The 25,006-nt window shown below is 33.6% G+C and overlaps 2 protein-coding genes across 2 annotated transcripts in view; both read right to left on the reverse strand.

The window, feature by feature from the left end:
• Positions 1 to 1,079: 1,079 nt before the first annotated feature.
• On the reverse strand, positions 1,080 to 11,739 carry LOC132735403 (uncharacterized). Its single transcript, XM_060722343.1, has 6 exons — positions 11,722 to 11,739; positions 7,124 to 7,195; positions 6,203 to 6,365; positions 5,702 to 5,893; positions 1,719 to 1,816; positions 1,080 to 1,208 (listed from the first exon to the last, which is right to left on the reverse strand). The coding sequence occupies exons 1-6, from the start codon at positions 11,737 to 11,739 to the stop codon at positions 1,080 to 1,082; spliced, it is 672 nt and encodes a 223-aa protein (XP_060578326.1).
• An 8,629-nt stretch (positions 11,740 to 20,368) lies between these two features.
• The window catches only part of LOC132735402 (hamartin-like), a 51,239-nt gene continuing 46,601 nt past the window's right edge, over positions 20,369 to 25,006 (reverse strand). The window contains exon 22 of the mRNA XM_060722342.1: positions 20,369 to 24,616. Within this exon, the coding sequence (XP_060578325.1) occupies positions 24,135 to 24,616 (482 nt within the window). The 3' untranslated portion in view covers positions 20,369 to 24,134. The remainder of the gene's footprint in view (positions 24,617 to 25,006) is intronic.

The following is a 25,006-nucleotide window of genomic DNA, read 5'->3' on the forward strand; positions in this document are numbered from 1 at the left end:
ACATTTACATTAAAACATAAAACTTTTCTTTAGTCTAATAGATGATTACATATACTTTTGTGAGCCTTACACTTGAGTACATAATGGGCTCATGAAAGTACATGTATCAAACACATGCAAAAAAGCCACTGATCTTTTAAGTGATATTAACAATAAGTATGATATTTGATATTTTTTTAAGAAAAAAAAGTTCATAAATCATGCAATATTAATAACTAACGTCATCATTAATTGAAGCCAAGTCATAAAACTTTCTGTCATTTGTAAATAGAATTTTATCATAAAAACGTTAAATCACGTTTTTGCGAAATGCCGCTCTTTACATAAGGATGCTTCTAATTACTAAAATGCCACTTATTACGCACGCAGGTTAAATAACTACTGTCCGTAACATTTTGTACTTTCAAACACGTCATGCTTATGTGAAATGCTAATGAAAAAGATCACTGCTAATTGGCCAGAATGCGTATGAATCCAAACTCAAAAACAATGTGTACAGGGTTAAAAACTGTGACAATAAGAGGAACGGTCTATGTCAAACTTGTTCATATCCTTCCGGCTAGTTCAATAGGTAGAGCATTGGACTGTGAATCGGGCGACCCGTGTTCGATTTCCGGACGCGGTGCAGGTCATATTCATTGTAATTGATCTAATGACTAATATGTCACTTATTACGCACGCTGGTTAAATAACCACAGTCCGTAACATTTTGTAATTTCAAACACGTCATACTTATTATCAATAAAAGTGAAATACTAATGTAAAAGATCACTGCTAATTGGCCAGAATGCGTATGAATCCAAACTCAAAAACAATGTGTACAGGGTTAAAAACTGTGACAATATGAGCAACGATCTATGATATCCTTCCGGCTACCTTAATAGGTAGAGCGCTGGACTGTGAATCGAGCGACCCGAGTTCGATTCCCGGGCTCAGTGCCGGTCACTTTCTTTTGATTGACCATGACAATGTTTTAAATAGTCATATGCACTGTATCTTTGCTTTGGTATGTACAGAAGTCTACTGCTTGACAGCCTGCCCAGGAACGATGAACTGTGCTCGGGTTAATTCAACGTGGCTTATTGCCGTGATCCGGAGTGAAAAATACCAACACCAAAAAGAATGCTCATAAAACGCACCTGTGTCCTGATACACAGCAAGGTGTACCTTATACCAGAACCAAATGACATAATTTCTTTACCACAGGACTGAAAAAAAATCAATTGGTCATTGTATTTTTTTTAATTGACAGATCAAAAATACAGTACGATTATAAAATACGGTTATAAAACACAAAAATGCCTTTTAGAAACTATTACAAAGTATGAAAACTGTTACAGAAGTAGTTATAAAATAAGATTACAATTAAAAAAAACGGATATGGAGTGAGAAAACAGTTACAGAAACAGTAACAAAATATGAAAACAGTTATAGAAACAGTAGCAAAATAAGCAAACAGTCATAAAAACAGTCACAAAATAAGAAAACAGTTATAAAAATAGTCACAAAATAAAAAAGCTGTAGCTTTTACAGCTATACAGTTATTGAAAAATGTATCAAAATAAGAAAACATTTACAGAAACAGTTATAAAATACGGAAATAGATACAGAGGCAGTTACAAAATAAGAAGGCAGTTACATAAACAGTCACAAAAGTGAAAAAACAGTTGCCGCCACACAATTTCAATATATTATACGAGTAGTAATATTGTTCTTACATAGCCTGCCTCGCAGTTCTTGATAACATTACAGTACTCCGGCTGTAAAACGTGATCGCAAACAAAACATCGACTTCCGGGAAGATGGCTGACATCAACTTAAACGAAAATTGAAATGGAGGTCGATGAATTTAATGGCGAGGTAAGATGTAAAAATCTGAAAACAAGGTGATCCCTCGGAAGCATTAATCACAACAAAATTACATGAAAATTGCGGACTTGGTTTGATTGAGTCTGTACATGAGGGATAATGAATAAGTGCAACATCCCTCACACCCCCTAGCACCGGCTTGAGTTGTACTCAATTCTCAACACGTAATAGTGCTTGCATCAATGATCCCGAAGGACCAGAAAAATATAACAACAGTGACGTGAAGTATGGAGCAACGTTTGCAGGCTATTAAAACAATTTGGTGACAACCATTTTGAAGCATGTTAAAGCGAGTCTGTTGAAGAGATCTGAAATGTCTGAAACTTTTCTAATGCGTTGTTATTAACACATTTGATGGTATAATGATATATAAAACCTGTTTCGGCATTTGATCGTATATTTACATATAAAAATTGTTACCGTATTTTATTGAAATAACATATAAACAGTCACTTCAATAAATCGTAAGATAATACAAGAATCGTCGCTGCATTTGATCGTATAGTAACATATAAAACCACTATCGCATTACATTGTTTAAGAACATATAAAAACCGTTAACGCATTTGATCGTATAAACATAAAACAACAGTTACCGCATTTGATTTGTAATAGCATGATAACCGTAACCGCATTTCAGTGAAACCGTAACTGCAATTGATTGATAAATAACATAATCAAAGGGCTGCATGCTCTTTCGTATATTCTGATCTTTCCTGTATAAGTTTATTTTTATATACTATAATTCATCTTACGCAGCGACAGTGTTTAGATTTTCTTCTATAACAGTTTGAGATTGATACATATGGAATTTTGCATGCCTAGAGTTACATAAAAAAAAAACATTTTTCTTTTTTTTTATGACAGCCACACTTTATCCTTGCATATCGTGGCTACTTCCTTAAAAAAGACACTTAAAAAAAAAGTTGCCCGCGACTAGGATTTGAACCTTAGGCCTCTCACACCCTAAACGAGCGCGCTACCTCTGCACCACAGTGAAGTAAAATAAAAACAAATACATTATAATTCTAAAATTGAAAATTTCCATTTATTAATTTCGAGGTATTTTGTTCACGATAAACCTGTTGTTCAACACTGATGAAAATAATTTAATCTTCTCGCCAAAACAGTCCGACATATATCGACAGTCAGATTTATTTGTGTACTACGCTATGGAGTATTCGGTTATCGACATAGCTAAAAATAGCATTTTCATTGATTAAGCTTTACGGAAATAGTCGAACATTTTTCATTTGGTATAAAAGATATTCATCCGCGAAATTTGCGATTGTAACCTCATATTTCTTCTGACTAATCTAAACTTTTAATGCACTGTAATTCGATTAATGCCTCCATTAAAAACTATTCTTTCTTTTAAATTGCTGGTTTTTAAGCAGTTTTGAGTGAGAACTACTTTGCGTTGTTAGGTCTGTGAGGAAATTTTGTGTTAGACCGTGGATGTTAGCTTTGTATTTACTGATCTTGCGATCAGAAAATACAAAAACCCGTTGCTGCATTTGATCGTAATGACATATAATGGACTTTTCCATCTTAAGAAAATTTTACAAACGAAAGTTTAAAGGGACTCCACTGAGTTTTTGTTTTTAGTTGTTATTTTATTTTATTTATTTATTTATTTTTGACAGGACGGAAATAATTCATCAAGATTAAGATTCATTTGATGTTGGACTACACTAATAGCTTTAAATAAATTTTAGATTGTTCGCTAACTCAAATAACCCATAATACTCAAATCGGGCTAAGAATAGCAAGCAAAACACAATGATTTTAACATTTTTTCTGGGTATATTCTAATTTATCATTGATATCTTTCTATACTGAGTGCCTCAGTTGGTAGTTGAAATAAAATTAAATTCTTTGCTTTCAGGCTTTTTGGGCCTCATTGGAGTTCCTTTAAAGGCCTATGCTTAAGTTACAAAACATACATGCAGAATAAAAACGGTTTTAAACTTGCGTGAGCTTAAAATATGAAAACAGAAAGATTTTAAGCGAAACCCAAGCCCGTTTTCCAGTTGTCTGCGCTTATTTTTATTTTGTTTTTATTATTTTATTTTTTTTTGCTATTACAGGTCATTTTAACGCAGATAAATATATATACGTATATATGCCTAAGAAACCCAATGTTCACAATTTGTTTAATATATGTTTTTCATATTTTGTAAGAAGAAACTGAAAATGTGTTAATGAGAAACATTTGAGCCGCGTCACGACAAAACCAGCATAATGCATTCGCGCAGTCTTATTAGGAACCATGCTGTTTGCTATCAGTTTCACTACTTGTAATAGGGTTTGTAAACGAACAGCATGGATCCTGATCAGACTGCGCGGATGCATTTTGTTCCTCCACATAACATTTTACTTGCTTTCTGCCATCATTGGCGCCGGTATGCAATAAAAATAAGGATAAACTTCAAATTAAGGGCCAATAAATAGAAAAGGGACTCGCTGACCTCCAGTTTTTGTTAATTTGTTTCTGTTCTCATATTCTCAAGTCTGACTCATTCAATGTTTAAAAAATTCTATTTCTAAGTATTCAATCTGACTATTTGTCTATAGATGCACCTGTAGCATAAGCCTAAAAATATTCATTTGATACAGAAAAAGTAATCAATGCCGTAGGTGCTTCGAAAAAAAACCATACTTTTTAATGACGCACAGTATACGTTATTAAATTTTCTTTTCGTGGTTTCACAATAATCGTGCGGCTCGTGCCCAAGTGTTTCTTACGTATTTGGCGGGTCAAATTCCTACATCAGTACAGCTAACAGGTCACCAACATTTAGTTATTTTGCTAGAACAAAAACGTTCTTATAAAGGTCACAATTGGCATAAAAACATTTAGTTATTCAACAAGAACAAAAATGTTTTTATCAAAATTGTAATTATACATGTGACTCAACGAGCTTGACGTAAATATCGACCTTTAATCGAATTTAGTATATCGGGTTCTGTTTGTTGTAAGTAATGATACATGTACTTTAACTTTATTGACTAAAAGGATTGATCACTTCGAGGACTATTTGAGTAGTTGGGACAAAAACTCCATTTTGTCTATTTAAACGGGTCCGGACTGCCCGGACTACTATATGACAGAAATCAGATTTGTCTTTGGACAGTTTGTCTGTGGTATGCAAGCTTCATACCGTTAATACCTTCTCAAAATTCAATTTTATTAGTTTCGCTTAGTGTTTTCTCGTTTAGGTCACACGCATTTATTTACTTGCAGACCATATGCCGCTTTTCATGGAATGACTCTGATATATCATGTTCATGGTTTCCTGATACCCGACATATTAACACAGTTGCAGATTATTTTAAATCTAAATTTTACCATTTCATATCAAATGATGAATTCTGCGTAAGAATGTGCTAGTGGGAGTTGGCTGTACTCAAGTACCGTCCATGAACAGGCTCAATCAAACTCAATCAAACCGAGCCTGCAACATTTTCAATTTTGTCGTTTTGGACATTCTTTAAGAATTATATTTCTCTCTAGTCCTCTAGCCTTTTGTAAATATTCGTCGCCTTGTCTTTTTCATGAAAATAAAACAACCTTACATATTGCAAAAACAGTCCGCCAGGTGCAATAATGGAGGGGATTTGGGCGGCGAAGATAAACACGTCACTTTGCCTTCTTGCATCAGTCAGTTCAGAAAGGGTAACAATTTTGGCAGGGAACAGAAAACGTTGCCTTGTGTACTTACATGAATCAGGACAACCATATATATTACAGAAATCTCCGTCACGTGAAAGAGGGTAGAATGTTTTGGCGAGGAGGCGGGGAGGCAAAAACGACGCCATGTCTACTTACATGAATCAGGACAACCGTACATATTACAGAAATCTCCGTCACGTGCTAGAAGGGAGAATGTTTGGGCGGGAAGACAGTAAACGACGCATCGTCTACTTACATGAATCAGGACAACCATGCATATTGCAGAAATCTCCGTCACGTGATAGAGGGGAGGGTGTTTTGGCGGGGAGACAGTAAACGACGCCTCGTCTACTTACATGAATCAGGACAACCATACATATTGCAGAAATCTCCGTCACGTGATAGAGGGTAGGGTGTTTTGGCGGGAAGACAGTAAACGACGCCTCGTCTACTTACATGAATCAGGACAACCTTACATATTGCAGAAATCTCCGTCACGTGACAGAGGGTAGGGTGGGGCGACAGTAAACGACGCCAATGTTTACTGACATGACTTAGGACAACCATGCATATTACAGAAATCTCCGTCACGTGATAGAAGGGAGGGTGTTTTGGCGAGGAGGCGGGGAGTAAAAAAACGACGATTTGTCTACTTACATGAATCAGGACAGCCATACATATTACAGAAATCTCCGTCACAACAGTGATGACATACAATATCTCTATCTAGTTGTCCACTATGTATCCCGACTGAGGTTTGATTGGCGCTCCTTTTTCTGATCTTATTTTCGTCACCAAAGCAGCCGATTGCGTCACATTTCTAGAACAGATTAATCTAAGATGTAAATTTTGAAAGGACAGAAAAATTTCGCTTTTCAAAGCATATAAAATCTTTACAGAAATAGTCTCTTTTTTCTTTATTCTTAAAGCAGCATGCCTAGCGTACATTCGTGCTGATTTAATGAACATGTTTAAAAGGTTTTAAATTGTAAAATATTGTCAAGTGGAAAAAAGAAATGAAATTATACATTGCAAAAGACACTCGATTATTACCAAATAGAGGTCCGAAACTGCAAAAAAAGTCCTAAATTCGTTTGTCACGCAGTACAAATATGGTGATAAATACTATCTAATGCAGTCATTAAATGCATATAACATGTAAATTATTCTGAATATTTTTACTTTAAAACCTTAGTTCATTTTTTCAAGGTTTGTTTTCTTGAAACAGTTTGGCTCATCTGAAGGCATGCAAATTTAAAGTAAATATTTTTATATTTAGTTTATACAAATTTATTTAAGTTCGATTGTGTTGGAAGCTATAAGCTTATTGAAACACTCTCGAATCCGTTCCTGGAACCAACCAGTACTTAGCAATGAATGTAAAGTTATATATATTATTTTCTTTTATCAAATATAATAGTACTGCGGTAGTTTAAATTTTCCTTTTCTACTTATGTAAAAAAAGAACTACTCCTAAAAACATCTTTGTAAACAATTTTAAGATTCGTGAATCATTACGTAGATTTTGATTCTAATATACTATAAAGGCACAATAAGGGAAACTTAACATAAACTGACCGTTTTTTCTCGGCACCCAGCGTTCACTACAATTTCACCACCGATGTCTATTTCTTCCTCCACATAACATACCTGAAATTAGTAGATATTATTCTTGAATTAGAATTATTGGAGAGTTTTATCTTATCTAGTGCATATATTTTAGAAATGGCTCTCAAAATGGCGGCCATGGCTCGAAGCAAAAAGAGCCTTATGGTAACGCGAGTACTTGCTAGATAGTGATGGTTTTAAAAACTTTCGTCGGCAGTACTGAATTGACAAATCTCAACTTTTCGAATTTTAAGATAAAAGCCGAGGAATTCTGATAGTCGGATGCGTAGACTGGTGTCCTGCGCACTTTTTAGGAATCAAAATAAAACAGGGAACCAGAATAAACGGTAGCAGTGTATAAAATACCGAATGACTGTTTTAAAACGGAAAAATGTGAAATAGAAATGAACGATTATTTGATACAATTTCATGGTAAAAATTAATCGAGCTCACTTTGAGGCTTTGCCGTTTTCACATTAATTGATTTTAATGTCAATTATCTACTTTGTGTTAACATCATTTGAATACAAGTTCAAAAAACTAATCATCAATATTGCAAAAAATGACCATTACCAATTAAAGTCACTAAAAACACAAAATAAAAGCCTTCATATTTGACACTTCAGTAACAGTTTATCAAATAAATTTTAAGAACTTTATGGGAATGTGCAGGGTTTAAGGTCAACCACTCTTCCCTCATTGCTGTGGTTTCGAATCCCGCGACGTTAAATCTTTTGTGTGTTTAAGCCATCTAGTTAGTTTACGGAACGTGTCGGCAGTTCTAGTCAGGGGTCTGTACGGAGGGGCACTTGAGGTATTCCTCATCAAGTAAAGCTGAAAAGTCGCCATAATTATGACCACTTTTGTGTTGGCGCGTGTGACTCAAGACCCAACCAGAAACAATAATCGCACCGTACAATCAAATGGGTAGACAACCGTTCAACACGTCGACAGCCGTTATAATATATACATGTCGCTATAAAAACATAATTGAAGGATGGTAAGTATTTATCTATTTTTAACATATCCCAACTGTGTTTGAGTTTATCAATGTTATGGATTCATAGTCAACATCTAAAGGAGCATGCTAACAAATTTCTGGCCCTGTGCAACCTTTTCCTTACGTGAATTTTGATTGAAAATAACCACACTTTCCGATGAAATGTGGTATTCTTTAACAAGTCACAAAAACTTACGTTTCATAGGCCGGAAGATACAGAAAATTCAAAATAGCGTTTTTAATTTGACAGATAGGTAAATTTGAAACGGGTAAGTGTTATAAGGAAGGTTACTATTGCTGCCATAATAGCCGGTGAGAGTAGCCTCCCTTGATATCATAGCAAATAGCGCAATGGTTCAAAAGGTTGTTACTGTTGCCCTCAAATTAGTCGGTTAGAGTGACATCCCCTGATATCAGGGTTTAAATTGGAGGTTACTGTTGCTCTCAAAACAAAGTCGACGAGAGTGTCCTTCCCTGAAAACATAGCAAATGGCGTAAGAGTGCAAAAGGGCGGTAACTGTAACTATCAAAATCGAGTCGATGAGAGTTATCTCCCCTAAAAACATAATAAATGGCAAAGAGAATTAGTGTTGCACTCAAAATATTGTCCGTTAGAGTGGCTTCCCCTGATAATATTGCAAATGCCGTAAGGGTTCAAAAGAGAGGTTACTGTTGCGTGCAAAATCGAGATGGTTAGAAAGACCTCCCCTGGTAACATAGCAAATGACGTAAGAGGGTTTTTTCTAGGGTCTCCTATTTAGGAGAATCAAAGTTCTTATTGATGTTTAAGACACCTTTTTAAATTAGAATTTTTCGACCATGCGACCACATACATGCATCGAGGACATGTAAAGTGACTGTGCGTTCACAGGTTTCCCCTTCTCTTATGAGAAAGAGACAAAGAGTTGTCCGCCCTTTGAATGAATGGCAGACTTAAAAAATATGCCATTGCCTTATCGTTATTGATAAGGAGGCTAGTTTTTACAAATATGTATTGAATCGGTTTAAATACAACAATATAAATGCAAACCACTGGGGTTTTTAGTTAACGTCTTTTTAAGTCCGCTTTGAAATTTTAAAAGGACCATAAAAATTATATAAGTTCTTGGAAAAATTCTACTTTTCATTCTATGTATAAAACAGAATTATTTTAATTTTGCAAAACGTGAACGTTTTAAAAACGTTTTTGTATGCATCAAATATTCGAGAAATATTTCACACTTTGCAAATTTTAACCTGCGGGCATAATTGCCAAAGTACTGTTCAAAAAAAATATCAATGGGAACAAGAACTGTCGGTAGCACTGCAACGCTCGACTACTCTAGTCCGTCCCTATACATTGTATGCTCTCAAAGAAGAGTATAAAATTTCAACTTGTTGCAAAGCCAGATGTCAATAGTATAAGAAAATATCTGATGTGGTATGCAAACTTTAACGTAAATTCTTAATCGAAAAAGGGGCACAATTCTGTCAAAATGCTTGATACAGTTACCTCCTCCTGTCTACATGTTGGGGTTATGAATGTGAACAAGTGTACAAAGTTTCAAAACCATGTGTCAAAGGACTTTGAAAATATTTGAGGTATTACAAAAAAACTTTAACATAAGCGGTTACGCCGACGCAGACACCGACGCCGACGCTCCGGTGACTACAATAGCTCTACTTATTCTTATCGAAAAAAAGTCGAGTTCAAAATAGATAAGGCAGATTGGGGTCTAATAAATAAAACAGAAAGTAAAACGTTATAATTGTTTAAATGTGCCTTAATAGCGCAGTAAGCAGAGCGTCCGTGTAAGTGTTATTTGTCAGTGTTATTTCATGAATTAAGATGCTCGTAATATTGTTAGGTAATCTCCATACATTTGAGTGTTTTTGTTATTTTGTTTTTTTATCTTTTTCTTATGACTTATTTTGTTTCAAATAGTTAAAAATGCATTAGAAAGAATATTTTTGTACACAGGTTGATATGCAGTTGTGTTAAGTTTGGGGAAAATATGAAACATCATAAAAAGCATTATCAGAAATGTAAAAAAAAACAATGAAATAAAGTATGAAAAAGTAAGATATCTTGATCAATATTTTCAATTTTTAATATTTTGCAATCGTAGTGTGAATAAGATAGTTTAAATGTCAAAAATGTTGAATAAAATTAAAAATAAAATCACTTGACATGTAGTTGGTTTCTTTATAAAGAGAGGAACAAAAATGAAATAAAAACAAATTGTAACAGAAATTTAGAAGAACAAAATATATTCAAATGATCATAAAAAAAGACAAAGTAAAAATAATTTTATCTTAAAGATATAATGTATTTGAGTTTGAATGTCTTAAACATTTGAGTAACGTCATCAACCGTTCGCCTCTATCTAATGATAATATCGACATCCAACTCATCAGAAAGAATGAATAACGCTGAAAACCGTTCAATGAAACAATTTTTAGAGCTGTTAACTAGGAACTATATACAAATGTAATGATAAATGGTACTTTGTATAATGGACCTCATGCTAACGAAATCCATCTACGCTTCAATATGCCTCAATTCGCACCTTGTTTAATATTCATTTCCGCTCTTCACAAAATTATTTTTATATGAATGATTTTAAAGATTCTTTGTATCAGATCTCTGTCAGTGTTTACACAGGAAAAGCCATGTTAACTTAATTTACATAAGTTTTTAATACTCAATAACATGTTACCACTCTGCGGGAATGCAAACATGGCTCCGCATTATTTATTCATGCACTTGCAAATCTCAGGTGACACAGCCATTCACTGCATGGGATATGTCCACTATATGCCATATATTGAATGAACAATTTTTTTTACCCCCAACAACCATCAACCAATACACGTATGCACGCGTGCTCGCCCACTAATTTACTTATTAACTAACTAATAATCATACTTTGAATTAATTGATATGCTACAAAATAAATCGTTTTATATGGCGGAAATTTTAGAAAATTACTGAAGTGTAGATGGATTTCGAAAGCATGAGGTCCATCAAAAGGACCATTTAATTTATATTATTTTTAAATGAACATTTCAAAGTAACTATAACACAAAAGCCCTAATAAATGTTTCTTTAAACGGTTTTCAGCAATTATTCATACTTGTTGATGAGTGGATGCCGATGATATGATTGAATTAGAGGCGAACGGTTTATAACGTTACTCAAATTTTGAAAACATACAAACTTAAAATAAAATACCCTTTATCTTTAAAAGGAAAGCATTTTTAAAGGTATGGTTTGGAATATTTTATGACGAAATGTTGACTCTTACGAATCGTATCTTAAAATGATTTATTATCATGAGGAAACATAAGTTTTTGTGACTTTAAAAAAAATGCCGCATCTCGTCGGAAAGTTTGTTTATTTTCAATCAAAATTCACGTAAAGTAGAGCTTACACAGGGTCAGAATTTTTTAAGCAAGCAGGCTCCTTTAGATGTTGAGTATGAATCCATTAACATTGATTTACTCAATTACAGTTAGGATATGTTAAAAATAGATAAATACTTACCGTCCGCCAATCATGTTTTTAGACTGATCGACATGTATATACTTGTACGGCTGTCGACATTTTGAACGGATATTTACCCCTTTTGATTATCAGCATTTTTTTGTTTTTGTTTTTACTGTCATAACAGTACGTCATGACAGTACGTCATGACATTGAATGACTAAATTTTCTGATCATGTCAATAACTTTTTAAATGCTGTTACGTGCTGGAAAAATAGTACGTTAACTAGTCTAATATTTTTTTCTTATAAACAAGTGAAAGTTATACCGGAAATGAGTTATACCGGAAATGGTACATAAATGTCAATAACGAGCTCAATCCCTGATAGAAACGTTATGAAATCGAGTTCGAAATGAATGTACATTAAGAAAGGCACTTCACCGAGATGCAAAAGCGTAAACATTATATGAATTGAACTCCTTACGTGACAGATAACTACACACGGTGAGCAAAAGACAATGAAGAAATGTACTCAGAAAATCGTATTTTTGTTCTATTCTTTGCCTGATTTGAGTTAAAATTGTTGCATCGCTTTTCAATTTTGTGACATTTGGAAAAGAATTTAGGATAATCATTCCGGTAATTTTATCATCATTTCATACAACAATAGGAATATTAATCTGGAAAAACTATTTCCAGTCCCGTCTTGTAAAAAAAAAACTCCTCAGTGCAGTCCCTTTAATGTACGAATTACTGAAGCTCTCAAATGTATGTACCAGACTGGTACTGTTGTTTCAAAACTAACAACAACAACAACTACGAAAACAACAGAAAATTAACTGAAAATATGTCATTCAAGTGTCATTATGCCCATCCAATGGTATATAGTGAGTAAACATGTGAACATATAAATAAGTTTTCATTTTGCAATAATTCCTTTTGATTTATTTATTAATAATTGACTTCGCAAAAACAATATATAACGCACGGATCCTTAAGAATTTTCTGTAAATATCCATTAGAATTTAAGTGAACAAAAGAGTTGGACAGTCTTTTTATATTTAAGGCAGATTTACAATTTTATCCTAAACGTTTCAAATATCGCCTGTTGGTCAAACACCATTTTAACAGTCAATCTTTTGAAATATAAAGTCAATTCAGCTCAACTTGACTATGAAAGTTTCTTTAAGTTAACTTATCTAGATATTAACGCTTTTAAGATCTGCTTGAACCGAAAGTGAGTTTTTGTCATCAGTAACGAGTCCCACAAGCTTGTACGTTCGTGCAATCGGACCATGTATACTCTTAAATATTCTATAAAGCTAGCTAACTTGATATAATGGACAGTGACATCGCTTCCATTTTCACTCGGAACGCCTCGATGATTATTTAGCCGAAAAGTTGCGATTGTTGCCTATTATCTTTGAGTAACATTGAAAATGGCGGAATTAAAAGAATTCAGCAGATAAAAGCTGCATACCTGCAAATAAGCCAAACTTGTTCAAGAGCATCACACTTGAAACAAGAGGGCCATGAGGGCCCTGGATTGCTCCCCTGACCCATCAACCGCATACAAGCAATTACTTTAAGTAAACAAGCATCCTGGCCAAGTTTGATGACAACTGAGTCAAAAATGTGACCTCTAGTGTGTTAAAAGTTTTCCATATTTGGGCAATTGCGACCTAATTTTTGACTGGAGCGACCATATTTCGAACTTGAGCCTAGAAATCATCAAAACAACCTTTCTGACAAATTTCCTGAATAGTTGGATCAAAACTGGATTCACTTGAGTGTTAACAAGCTTTTTCTATTTTTAGCTCCTGTGACCTAGTATTTCATTGAGACAAACATTTTGACAAAGTTTGATAGTGATCCAAGTGAAGATTTTTCTATTTTTAGCTCCTGTGACCTAGTTTTTAACCGGAGATGACCCATCTTTGAACTTGACCTAGAAATCATCAAAACAACCTTCCTGACAACTTTCCAGAATTTTTGGATATTTTGACCTCTTTTTTTGTAACTTACATATGGATTGTAAGCATCGTTTGGTATGTGTAAATTAATATCTTTGTTAACATCACAATATTTTATTTCAAAAACATTTCAAAAATTTTTCAATGAACCATTAGGGCATGAATCTGAAACGGACCACGTGTTCTTAACCCCAAGGGGAACTTTACTTACCTCTTTAATAGGGGTTAACTACCATTTTCACACATATTCCTTCCACAATGTGGTTTAAAAGGGGGGCCGCTTTTCCCTACTGGACAATGCATTTTAGAAACATACTGACCATTCACTAAAAAATTAGGGGAATTTTTTAAACATATGAAGCCATGCCAATATTACAAAATCAAACATAATAGGGGTTTTGCGAACCAGATGGATCCAGACGAGGGGTCTGCGCATCCGGCATCTGATCAGGATCCAATTGCTGTTTCTTACCACTCTTAAAAAGTTAAGAGAAACTGATAGGCGAAAACAGCATGGATCCTGATCAGAATGGGGAGCAGGGCTGGGTCTAGTTCCATTGCTGTTCGCAAAAAAACCCATTTATGTTGGTTTGTTGTCGTTGACGCCCGGCTCATTTTTAAAGGATTTAGTTCCCAACATTTTAAAGCGGCCGCTCGACCGAACAAAAAATCATTACAAAAAAAGGAATATCGTTTTTTTTCACCGATTTTAGAGCCACAGCGACTTTTTGAACTGCATAAAAAAAACCCCAAAATGGGGCAAGACTAAAAAACGGTTTTTTGGGGACCCCATATCGTGGTAAAACCCCGATCCCAATGGGGGGAATGTATTTTTGTTACTTTTGTATTTTGTAAAAATGAAGATTATTTTTGGGAAAACGAAAAACATGAACATTTTTCAATAATTTTTTTTAAATTTAAAACTATATTTCCATAAAAATTAAATAAATTATAAATCTTAAAGGTGCATACTAATGAAGAATTTTCAAAAGACATAATTAAAGTAACTATATGAAACTTGTTCAGAATTTTTACAATGTGACAAACATTTTACATAATATAATTCATTCATACAGGAGACTAAATCTTGTGATTTCCTATAAAATAAATGTAGGTGAAAACAAAAATACTCACCACTCAGAGTAAAGGCTGATATTAATACCATACACGTCCCTGATAAATAAATAAATAAATAAATTTAAATAAATAAATAAATAAATTAATTAATAAAAATAAATAAATTAATTAATAAATAAATAAAAACATTCTCTAAACCAAACCACAAAGATTCTCTAATCAAAATCACAATAATTCTCTACTAGTACATTCTTTAAACCAAATCACAATGATTACTTTCAATTTAAAGCAAATAGAAACCCTTTGTAATAAAACTAAACCAAACTAAACTGTAAAAGTAAATATAAAACCAATTAATAATTAAAGACTCTAAAGACTCTAAGATAATAAAACCAAAATATACGAGGAAAAATATTGCTCTGTGATAAAACCAAAACAAATATATTCCCCTCTCTCCCCCATCCACCAGAAGCATAAATACTCTTTTAAATAAAAATACAAACGTAAGATATATAAAGAATAAAAGGATGCAATAAAATTATAAAAGGAAAAGGAAAAGAAAAGATAGAAACGTATTAATTACACATGTCTTTTATTATAATACATGTATGCCGTTTGTTTATCTGAGGCTAAAGTTCACCCAAGGTCAAGCGGAAAGTGTCGTCTGCTGGTCAATTATGTACAGGTGAAACATTCGTTTGAAATGAAAGATAAAATGTCAGTAACCCGGGAAATATCAGCCATTGTACATGTAAATCTAATGCCGCATGTATAAATATTTCAATAAAATCAAACTTGAGAAAAATGTACTGAGGTGTAAGGAAAAGTAAAAACGTTTCAAGATTCAAGTAATATGAGCCGCGTCACGACAAAACAAACATAATGGTTTTGCGACCAGCATGGATCCAGATCAGCCTGCGCATCCGCGCAATCTGATCAGGAATCATGCTGTCCGCTTACCAACTCTTACAAGTAGAGAAACTGGTATAGCTAACAGCATGGATCCTGATCAGACTGCGCTTGTCTGGATCCATGCTGGTCGCAAACGCACTATGTTGGTTTTGTCATGACGCGGCTCATATTTTACTTACTAGTAACATGTAATTCTAATTGACAGATTATATAGCCGACTATACATGGTTGTAAATATAAATAACCAGAGCCGCAAGGAGATGGTTTAAGGCCCTTTATGCTGCAGAATGCCATTACTTTTATTTCTCAAATAACTTTTCTATGTTTTTTATGGTATTTTGCTAGTTTCCAAAACATACATAGTAGTACTCATTTGCCATATAGATAAACTATATTTTTCTCCTTTTGCTTTTTTGTCAATCGTAATAAGTTAAGTGATGGGAGTCAAAATACCGGTACTACTTTGTTTACATTTTGGTACCTTTACCACATACAACTGCACATGCAGCGCTACTTTTTTTCAGTTATCTAAACATCTGACATACTCTTAATCTATTATTGAGACATAATTCAACACATATTGACATTTCTAAAGAATTTAATAAATAGGGAATTCTGAGGCAAAATGTGCCTTTTAATGACACACAAGCGTTTAAACATGTCAGAATTGTTTATAAAGAATTTACTATATAATGTACAGCAGAACTTGCCTTATTTGAAGATAAAAACACACATTAACAATTTACAAGAAGTGTTTATACATCTTCAACCAAGAAAATTAAAAAAAAATCAATTTTTCACTATAAAAGTAATGGAAACCACGGAAACGCTGACAAAAATGGCGCGAACAAAATGTTTTTCGAAATAGGGAAGCGAAAGCATGAAATTTATAATGGTTTACAGGGTTTAACAAAGAGTACGTTTATTTAGATGGTCGGGTTTTAAGAAGCATCAGGACTGTAAATGTCATATGGCGACTTCACTGCATTATTGCTGGAGGAAGACCTTATATCAAGTGCCCCGCCGAACATTATTGCAGGCATGAACGGGCACCGGAGAGAACAACCGACGTTCCGTAAATTAGTTGCACAGCTTTCTCACATGAAAGGTGCCCCGCCGTACATTATTGCAGGCATGAACGGGCACCGGAGAGAACAACCGACGTTCCGTAAACTAGTTGCACAGCTTTCTCACAGGAAAGAATCAAAACTCACTGGTTTGTTTCGAACTCACAGCGGTGGGGTCCAAGTGTTACAAAGGCTATTATAAGGAGACAGCAGTAACCAGTCAAATGGAAAAATACCTGAGATATACTTACGCTCGGGGAAATTAGATTCTGTAAATTTTAAAAAAGGGGAGGGGGGTTCTGGCATAATGAGACTGGAAACAGGTTTCGAATTTTTGTAAAAAATGTTTTACAAGGGAAAGCTAAGGCTAAGAAAAGCTCAAAAGTCCTTTTTAGCTTATTCTGAGCAAGTTTCGTTATTGACTTTTGCTTAGTTTGGCCAAAGTGCGAGAATTTTTAGTTTTCATGCCCTTTAGACTTCAGTTGAGTCCCGCATAGGCCTCATTAAAAGCCTTTACATGTAATGAAATATTTATTAAAAATAAACCCATTAAATTAACCTGATGTGCATTTAACCTGAAGTGGGTCTTGAACTCTTGAACATTTCACGCGGCGTATAAGCGTAATAGATTTGACCTGTTCTGAACTCGGAACCAATTCATATCTACGGACTTCATTATCAAAATACCAGTCTAAATTTGAACTGCCTGACAAATAGGATCTACTAAGATTTCAAGGACGAGCAGTCTAGACAGTACAGCCTGCGTTCCAGTCTGTCCACTTTTTTTGTGCTTCTGGTCGGCAAATCGACGATAAGATCAAAACAGGATCGAGTATGAAATAGAGTGTATGTTATGAATAAGCAAAACATCTCAGGCTATCTGGACGGTAAAGTTTCTAGCTATGCCGCCGCCGCCGCGCTTGTAGAGTAGTAGTAGGGAAGCGTTCAAAAAAAGTGAGACGGTCTTTATAGCGAAACAAGAGATTTTTTTCTGTTAACAGATTTGATGACATTAAGTAGAACACCATCCCAGTACAAATTAATATCATACTCTCCCATATATTAACACCAATCCTTGGTTACCGAATCTGAAAATTTTCTTTCACGAACTGTAAATTAAATTGCTTTCTTATTTTTGAAAAAAAAAATGAAATTGTACTTCTTTTTATAAAAAATCTCATTCCAATTAAAACTCATCCATTAACTTTTCGCATGACCAAATAAACTGCACCTAACTTATTAAGTACATCGTCCTGAAGAGATATAATTTCACTTACCTAATCCAGAATTGAACAAAAAATTCATTTCTACTTCACATACTGTTTGTACTTTAATGTTATTGAAATTTAAATGTCTAATTGTTTTATACTTATCGTTGAGGACAGATAAAGACGGCGTTTGTAGTCACGAAGTCCCTAGCAACCAAATATTTCACTTAAACACCTGCACACCAAATAAACAAACACACCAAAAACAGGCGCAGAAAAATGTAAAAATGTCTTTGTTTTAGGACAGCTACACTGTCTGCTGTTGTTGAACACTTTTAAAGCTACATGCCTCCAGATGAGTCAAAATAGTTCAATAAAATCAAACTTGAGAAAAATGTACTAAGATGTAAGGAAAAGTAAAAAAGTTTCAAGATTCAAGAAATATATTATGTGCGATTAATAACTGATTTTTCAGAATTTACAACTATATTTCTACTGCCGTTACTAACGCTGTAAAGGCTATTTATGAACATTTTAAACACTTTTTGGTAGTCATTGATAATGTGTAAATTGTTTCCTTTTGGTTTCTTCACAATATTACACATTCAAATACATTTTCAAATTCTCATGAAAATTAGTATAAATCTGAAGGTGTGCTGCTTTAAAAGATATTTTCAAGCATGCTTACGCAGTAAGGGCTATTAATGCATATTTTGACCTCTTTTTAGGTAATTTACATGGATTGTAAGCGTTGTTGATATGTGTTAATTAATATCACTTCACAATATTTTACTTTTAAATACATTTTCAAAATTTTCATGAAAAATAGACTGAATCTGGAGGCATGCTGCTTTAAAAGGTACTCTGGTCCAAACGTCAGCTTTCTAAATATAATTGAATCCCATATAGGCGCAGACGACAAATATTTTAGAATTTCCGCAATGGTTCATCAAGAATGCGGAAAGAAAATGTAAATTATCAACAATCCTTGGAATTTAGAAACAATTTATCTACTTCAACACGCGATTGGATGGTGGTTGAGCCATCGTTTTTATTACTCAATGTTTTATATTGTTTATTTGATGGGTTTGTTGACAAAGGCGCCAGTTTAACCATATTACGATTTCCAAAAGTTGATTTCAGTATCAACTTTTCGGTCCTTTCCGCCAGTCTTCCGTTAAGCTTCTGGTGAGTGCGCGCGCGTGTTGTTTTTGTTTTCGCGCGCGTTGTTTTTGTTTTCTTTTTTTAATTAAATGCAAATCAAGAAATTTCTTAGGGCGAAATTAAAAATTTCTTAGATATTTATATAATTCATATTATACAGTAAATAACCATTGCAAAAATGTGATAATATAATAAAAAGAAAACCGTTCAATCCTGAATCCTTTCTATGACATCCCGGACTAGTTATAATGGATTGGCTGTAAAATAAACTTGTCACCGATATGCCTACTTACTCATATGTATACATGCATGAATTGTATCATAGTTTGGGGACCTTTCTGTTGAAAAAGTTAAATCGTATACATATACATGCACAGTGCGGTAACTGGAGTGCGGGTATTAGTTACCCGCACTCCAGATAATGCCCGTTGATTGGTTCATTTTTGCTGGGGTTTACATATTGTGACGGCAGAGAAAGGGAAAGGGGCAGAAATATCATATTCAAATGCTCGTTCATTGGTTAATTTTTCCTGTGGTTTCATATTATGACAACAGGGAACGTGCTGTCATGTTTGACTATGATACAAAAGAGAAAGAACACCAAAACACTCGGCAATCTGATTTATACTCGGGGGCTACGCCCCCTCGTACAAATCAGATAGCCTCGTGTTTCGGTGCTCTTTCTATTACTTAACATAAGCACTGATGCTGATGCATAAAATGCAACTTTAAACTATACGCTTTAACTAAAGAAATCCATATTTTTTTATACTTTGGAAAGGCCAAACTAACTACTATCAGGGGAGGTAAACAAAGTAACATTTGTGTGAACTGCTGTCAGGGGAGGTAACAATCTATATTCTTGTACGACTACTCAGTATTATCAGGGGAGGTAAGCAGAGTAACATTTTGTGTGAACCGCTCTAAGGGGAGTAACTATCTATCTTGTACGACTACTATCAGGGGAGGTAAACAAAGTAACATTTGTGTGAACTACTGTCAGGGGAGGTAACTATCAACAGTCTTGTACGACTACTAACATGGGAGGTAAATAAAGTAACATTTTGTGTGAACCACTGTAAGGGGAGTAACTATCTACACTCTTGTACGACTACTATCAGGGGAGGTAAACAAATTAACATTTGTGTGAACTACTGTCAGGGGAGGTAACTATCAATATTCTTGTACGACTCCTATCAGGGGAGGTAAACAATGTAACATTTGTGAGAACTGCTGTCAGGGGAGGTAACTATCGACATTCTTGTACGACTACTACCATGGGAGGTAAACAAAGTAACATTTGTGTGAACTGCTGTCAGGGGAGGTAAACAAAAACAGAAAACACAATCAAAATATTTCAGAATTCATTAAATGAAAGATATCACAATATATCAGAAGAATATCTTTTATAATCAAGGACATAGATATTTATTAGTTTTGCTGGTGTAATCAAAGGTAAAGTTCATCTGTTATCACATTATTATACTAGTATATATTGCTTTAAGCCATTTCATATATAGACTGAAACCAGACATGTATTGCTTCTATGCAAGATAATCTTCAAGAAATTTACCTTAAAGGAAAGCCACTGAGGTTTTTTTTTAACATGAAAGGACTTAAAATATTTTTTGAGACTTGTGTACTATATGATGAATGTCTTGACTTATAACTAGTGTGAAAAAATTTCACACCATTCCCTCACTCCATTTACCCAGAATGATTATTTTTAATGTGCAAAGTGACCAAAGAATGAAAAGCATTGCAATGATTTTCACTAAAACCTGGTTAAAATCGTGCAACAAATCAATTTTCAGTTTAACTGTGTATACCTTAAGAGTATACTTCTTTGTCATCTTTTGCAGATTTTTCCATTTGAAGTACATCACTTGATGTATGCAAGAATTTCTAATTTATGTTTTTAGTCTTTTTTTGACCTCAGTGGAACTCCTTTAAGGCTTGTTAAAAAAGCAATTAATGATTTCAAAGTCCTTGCTTGTCAACCATTTTAATAACTGTAAAAAAAACTCAAAACCCAAAGAGCTGCTGGCAGCGTGCTCAACAATTCTCAATGTTTAATAGTTAAACAAGAGCATGTATAATGCAGAAATTCACAAATAGGAATATTTCATTCAAGAAATAAATGACATGTTTATGAGTCTTGGATATTGACCGTAGAATTTTCTATGTTCAGAAAGGGCCATTATCCATTCAAAATCCATGTTAAGAGTTATGTGCCTTGGAGAGAGACATCCAATTATGATCCAAAAAACATGTTTTAAGTTTAAAGTGAAAACCATCAGTAGTTTTGAAGTTGAGAGCAAAAGTTACAGGAACAAATTTTGTATGTTCACAAGTCAAAGGGGAATAATCCAAGAGTTGCAGACTTTGAATAGTGATCTCCAATTATGCTTCTAAGTCTTCTTTTAAGTTTCCAGTTATAACTTTCAGAAGTTCAGAAGATTTAAGTGGCATGCAAAACTTAGAGCAACAAACTTTGTAAGTTCACAAAGGGAAATAATTTAGTCAAAATCTAAGCAAGAGTTGCAGGCCTTGGATAAGTGACCTCCAATTATGATTCTTATGATCATTTTTTTTTAAGTTAAAACTTTCAGTAAATTTGAATATTTGAATTGCATGCAAAACTTAGAGCAACACAGTTTGTAAGTTGACAAAGGACAATAATTCATGGGTCTTGAACAATGTTAAGTTACAAGCAAATAATTATATTGAATTGAAAAGATATGATATTGCACAAGAAACTACATATAAAACTTTAACCTAAATTTAATGTCAACACAATGAATAAAACGAACAGCACCATCATTCTTCAAGAGTTTTAATGGTCAGCAACACAAAACTTATAAGCTTATCTTAACTTGATCTGTAAAAATTTGAAATTAATATGCATTTTCATAATATATTCGTTCATACAAACAATATATATAGAACCTTGTGATTGTATTTAAATTATCTAAATGTATGAACATATACATGGGTGCAAGTTGGAAATTTGGAAAAACCTGAAAACATAAATTTATAATCATTTTCCTACATAATATAATAGTAAAACATGATGAAATTTGTCACAAAAAACTTGAGCTTCAGGCATATGCCTGAAAACTTGCACCCATGCATATACAACCTATAACCAGACTATATTGATAATATCGTAATAGTTTTAGATTTGTAAACCTCTGATTAATAAATTTCTTGTCTTTAATTTGGTTGTTGACAAAAGAAACATCTTATGCCACTATCTCAAATGAATTAAGATATATGTGAATAAGCTACACACCATATTCTGTGACATATAGAAAACAACAACAACAAAGCACTGGTACAAAATATACGAACAACCTGTACCTTGGCTGAAAATTTCTGTAAGCCAAATTTGCATAATTTTTTTCTTTTCACAAACAAATTATATCACAATGGGATAACAATTTAACCAAATTAATGGTATATTCTGCTCAAATTTGATATTTGAAAATAGCGAAAATTGCTACACTGTCTTTTCATAAATATAAAATCAACACGTTTATTATTGGCAACCAAAAATCAAAGTTTTAGATTCCTCTCTGCACTATTGGTGCATTAACAATTAAGGCTCCCATGTTTACAATTTTTTGTAAACGTTTACACGATTGGTAAGAACCGAAACGATACCGTTTAAACGGTGGTACTTTTATGTACTATACTACACCATGTATTCGAGTCGCCAGATGATGACTTACTTTCTATTCTTAACACATGTACAAAACAAACAAATAAATAATGTTCAGGGCTCATCACGATTGTGTCGGCACACATTTTCTACATTGAATCCCCAATTCTCTCTTTTGAAAGATCAAATTTACAAAACATGTATTACGTCACGAGCGATTATTGCAAAGCAATGCTGTGTGGAAGGTTGTAAACACCCATTTTCCGTTATTTTTTAATTATTTGCTTATAGAATGTCAATTTCCTGTGGTTATTTAATACCCATGGATAATGTTCATAAACAGAATAAAATGTTCGGAAAAAATATCATTTTGCTATTTCAAGTAGGGTTTTATCCGTTTAGCAATGATTTTGTGCATGTGCCATTCGTTTTTAAGGCAATAAATTACAATATTTATTTCATACAAACATTTTGGAACTATACTTTTTTAAAATTCAAACAACAATTTTTGCATCAGATATATAGCTTTATACACTTTAATAACAAGGGCTTAAATATACAAATTATCAATTCTATGCACTAAAGAGGTTTTCAACAAGCAAATCTTTTGACTATATATCACCCGTCGAATGATACAATACACCCAATTAAAACTTTTAAGTATTATTCAACTCAGTGTATTAACTTGATACAAAGCTGAAAAAATTTGAAATGTCAAGCAAATGAACATCCTTCCAAAATATAATGACAAAGAACATCCTTTCAATATATAATGTCAAAGAAGATCCTTTCAATATATAATGACAAAGAACATCCTTTCAAAATATAATGCCTTTACATAACAGTATTATTTTGTTATTATTAAAAATAATTTGGTCATTCACTTAAAGTTTGTTATATGAGAATTTCAATCCTTGGGATTTGCGTGTAATGAAGGCATTTTAATGCTCCAATATTCAAAGTCATTGAATCCAATAAGGCCAGGAAAAAACATAATTTAAATACTAACTTTGATTTATTTTCGTAATACTAATTGTGAGGTGCATGTCATCATGTATAAATTAATTAAAATTGATACTAAATTTTATACTAAACTTTTTGTATTAAATTTTTCATGAAATCACTATCAAGATCTAAAATGTAAAATATTTTATAACAGTTACACATAGTTCTTCAAATATCATAATTGACTTAAGTTATGCTTGATACAAAAAAAAGAAGAATATGAAAAATAACAAAGAGCAAAACCTGGTATGAAAAAAATATGAAGGGCAGTAACTCCAAACTTATGCATAAGAGAGTTAATGTTTTATGACAAACAACGCAAAATCTATATCCTTCCATCTTTGACGAGGGGTAAAAATGAATAACCACTAATCAAATTGGTAAAATAAATATTTCAAAGAATTCCTTTCTTCATTTCTCACTTTTTCATAATTATGTCAGAATTTAACCACATCCGCTGTCCCCCAAGTTACTGCTTCTATTAGAAGCAGTACGATTATCCTCACTATCCGAGTACATTAGATTACGTTGTCCCGGAAACAGATTTGAATCTCTCGATGACACCGACGTTGCGTCACTTACAGTATGTCGATCATCCATAGAACCTGATTCAATCAAATCGTAATCTTCTTCCACTAAAGCTGTCTGTTTTAGAGGAAAATGACTATTTGCACCGAATGACCTCTGACTAGCACTTGGTGACCTTTGAGCGGTAGTGTCGGACGATGTAGTTGACGATCCCAGACCAAGATCACTACTCACCGGCAAACTTTTCATTCTCGTTAGGGCTTTCTTTCTCAATACGGGACTTTGTTGAAGTGGATCGGATGAAGTGCGCTCCCGGAATTCTTGGATACTGTCTCCGCCTTTGTCATCGTGGGATGTTACTGTATCCGTGGTAACAGCAGGCCGTTGACCGCCTGAAACTAAAATATCAGGTTGTTTTCTAAAATTTATTTCCACATATTCACCTTACAATAATCATTTTACTTTATAATAATTCTAAGCAGAAAAACAATTTTTAGTCATATAAGAATATGTACATAATAAAAAAATAGGGTAAATTCAGCCACTGATAACATCAGTTATACTATCTAGTATCTCAAATGTTTTAAATTTCATAGCAATCAACCTTACTAATGTAATTTTGATTAAAATTGTTTGTGAAAAATAAGAGCACCACATGCAGTGTTAATGTTGTCTGTTCAAAATTCTAAGTCAAAAAGGGCCATAACTCCAAAAATATTGCTGTCAGAATAATGCCCCTTGTCTAACAACTGCTACTTGTCATAATAAGTAAGTATTCATACTATTTT

The sequence above is a fragment of the Ruditapes philippinarum genome, unplaced genomic scaffold (assembly GCF_026571515.1).
Source record: "Ruditapes philippinarum isolate M1 unplaced genomic scaffold, ASM2657151v2 ctg3418_1_1_1_1, whole genome shotgun sequence".
Classification (NCBI taxonomy): Eukaryota; Metazoa; Mollusca; class Bivalvia; order Venerida; family Veneridae; genus Ruditapes; species Ruditapes philippinarum.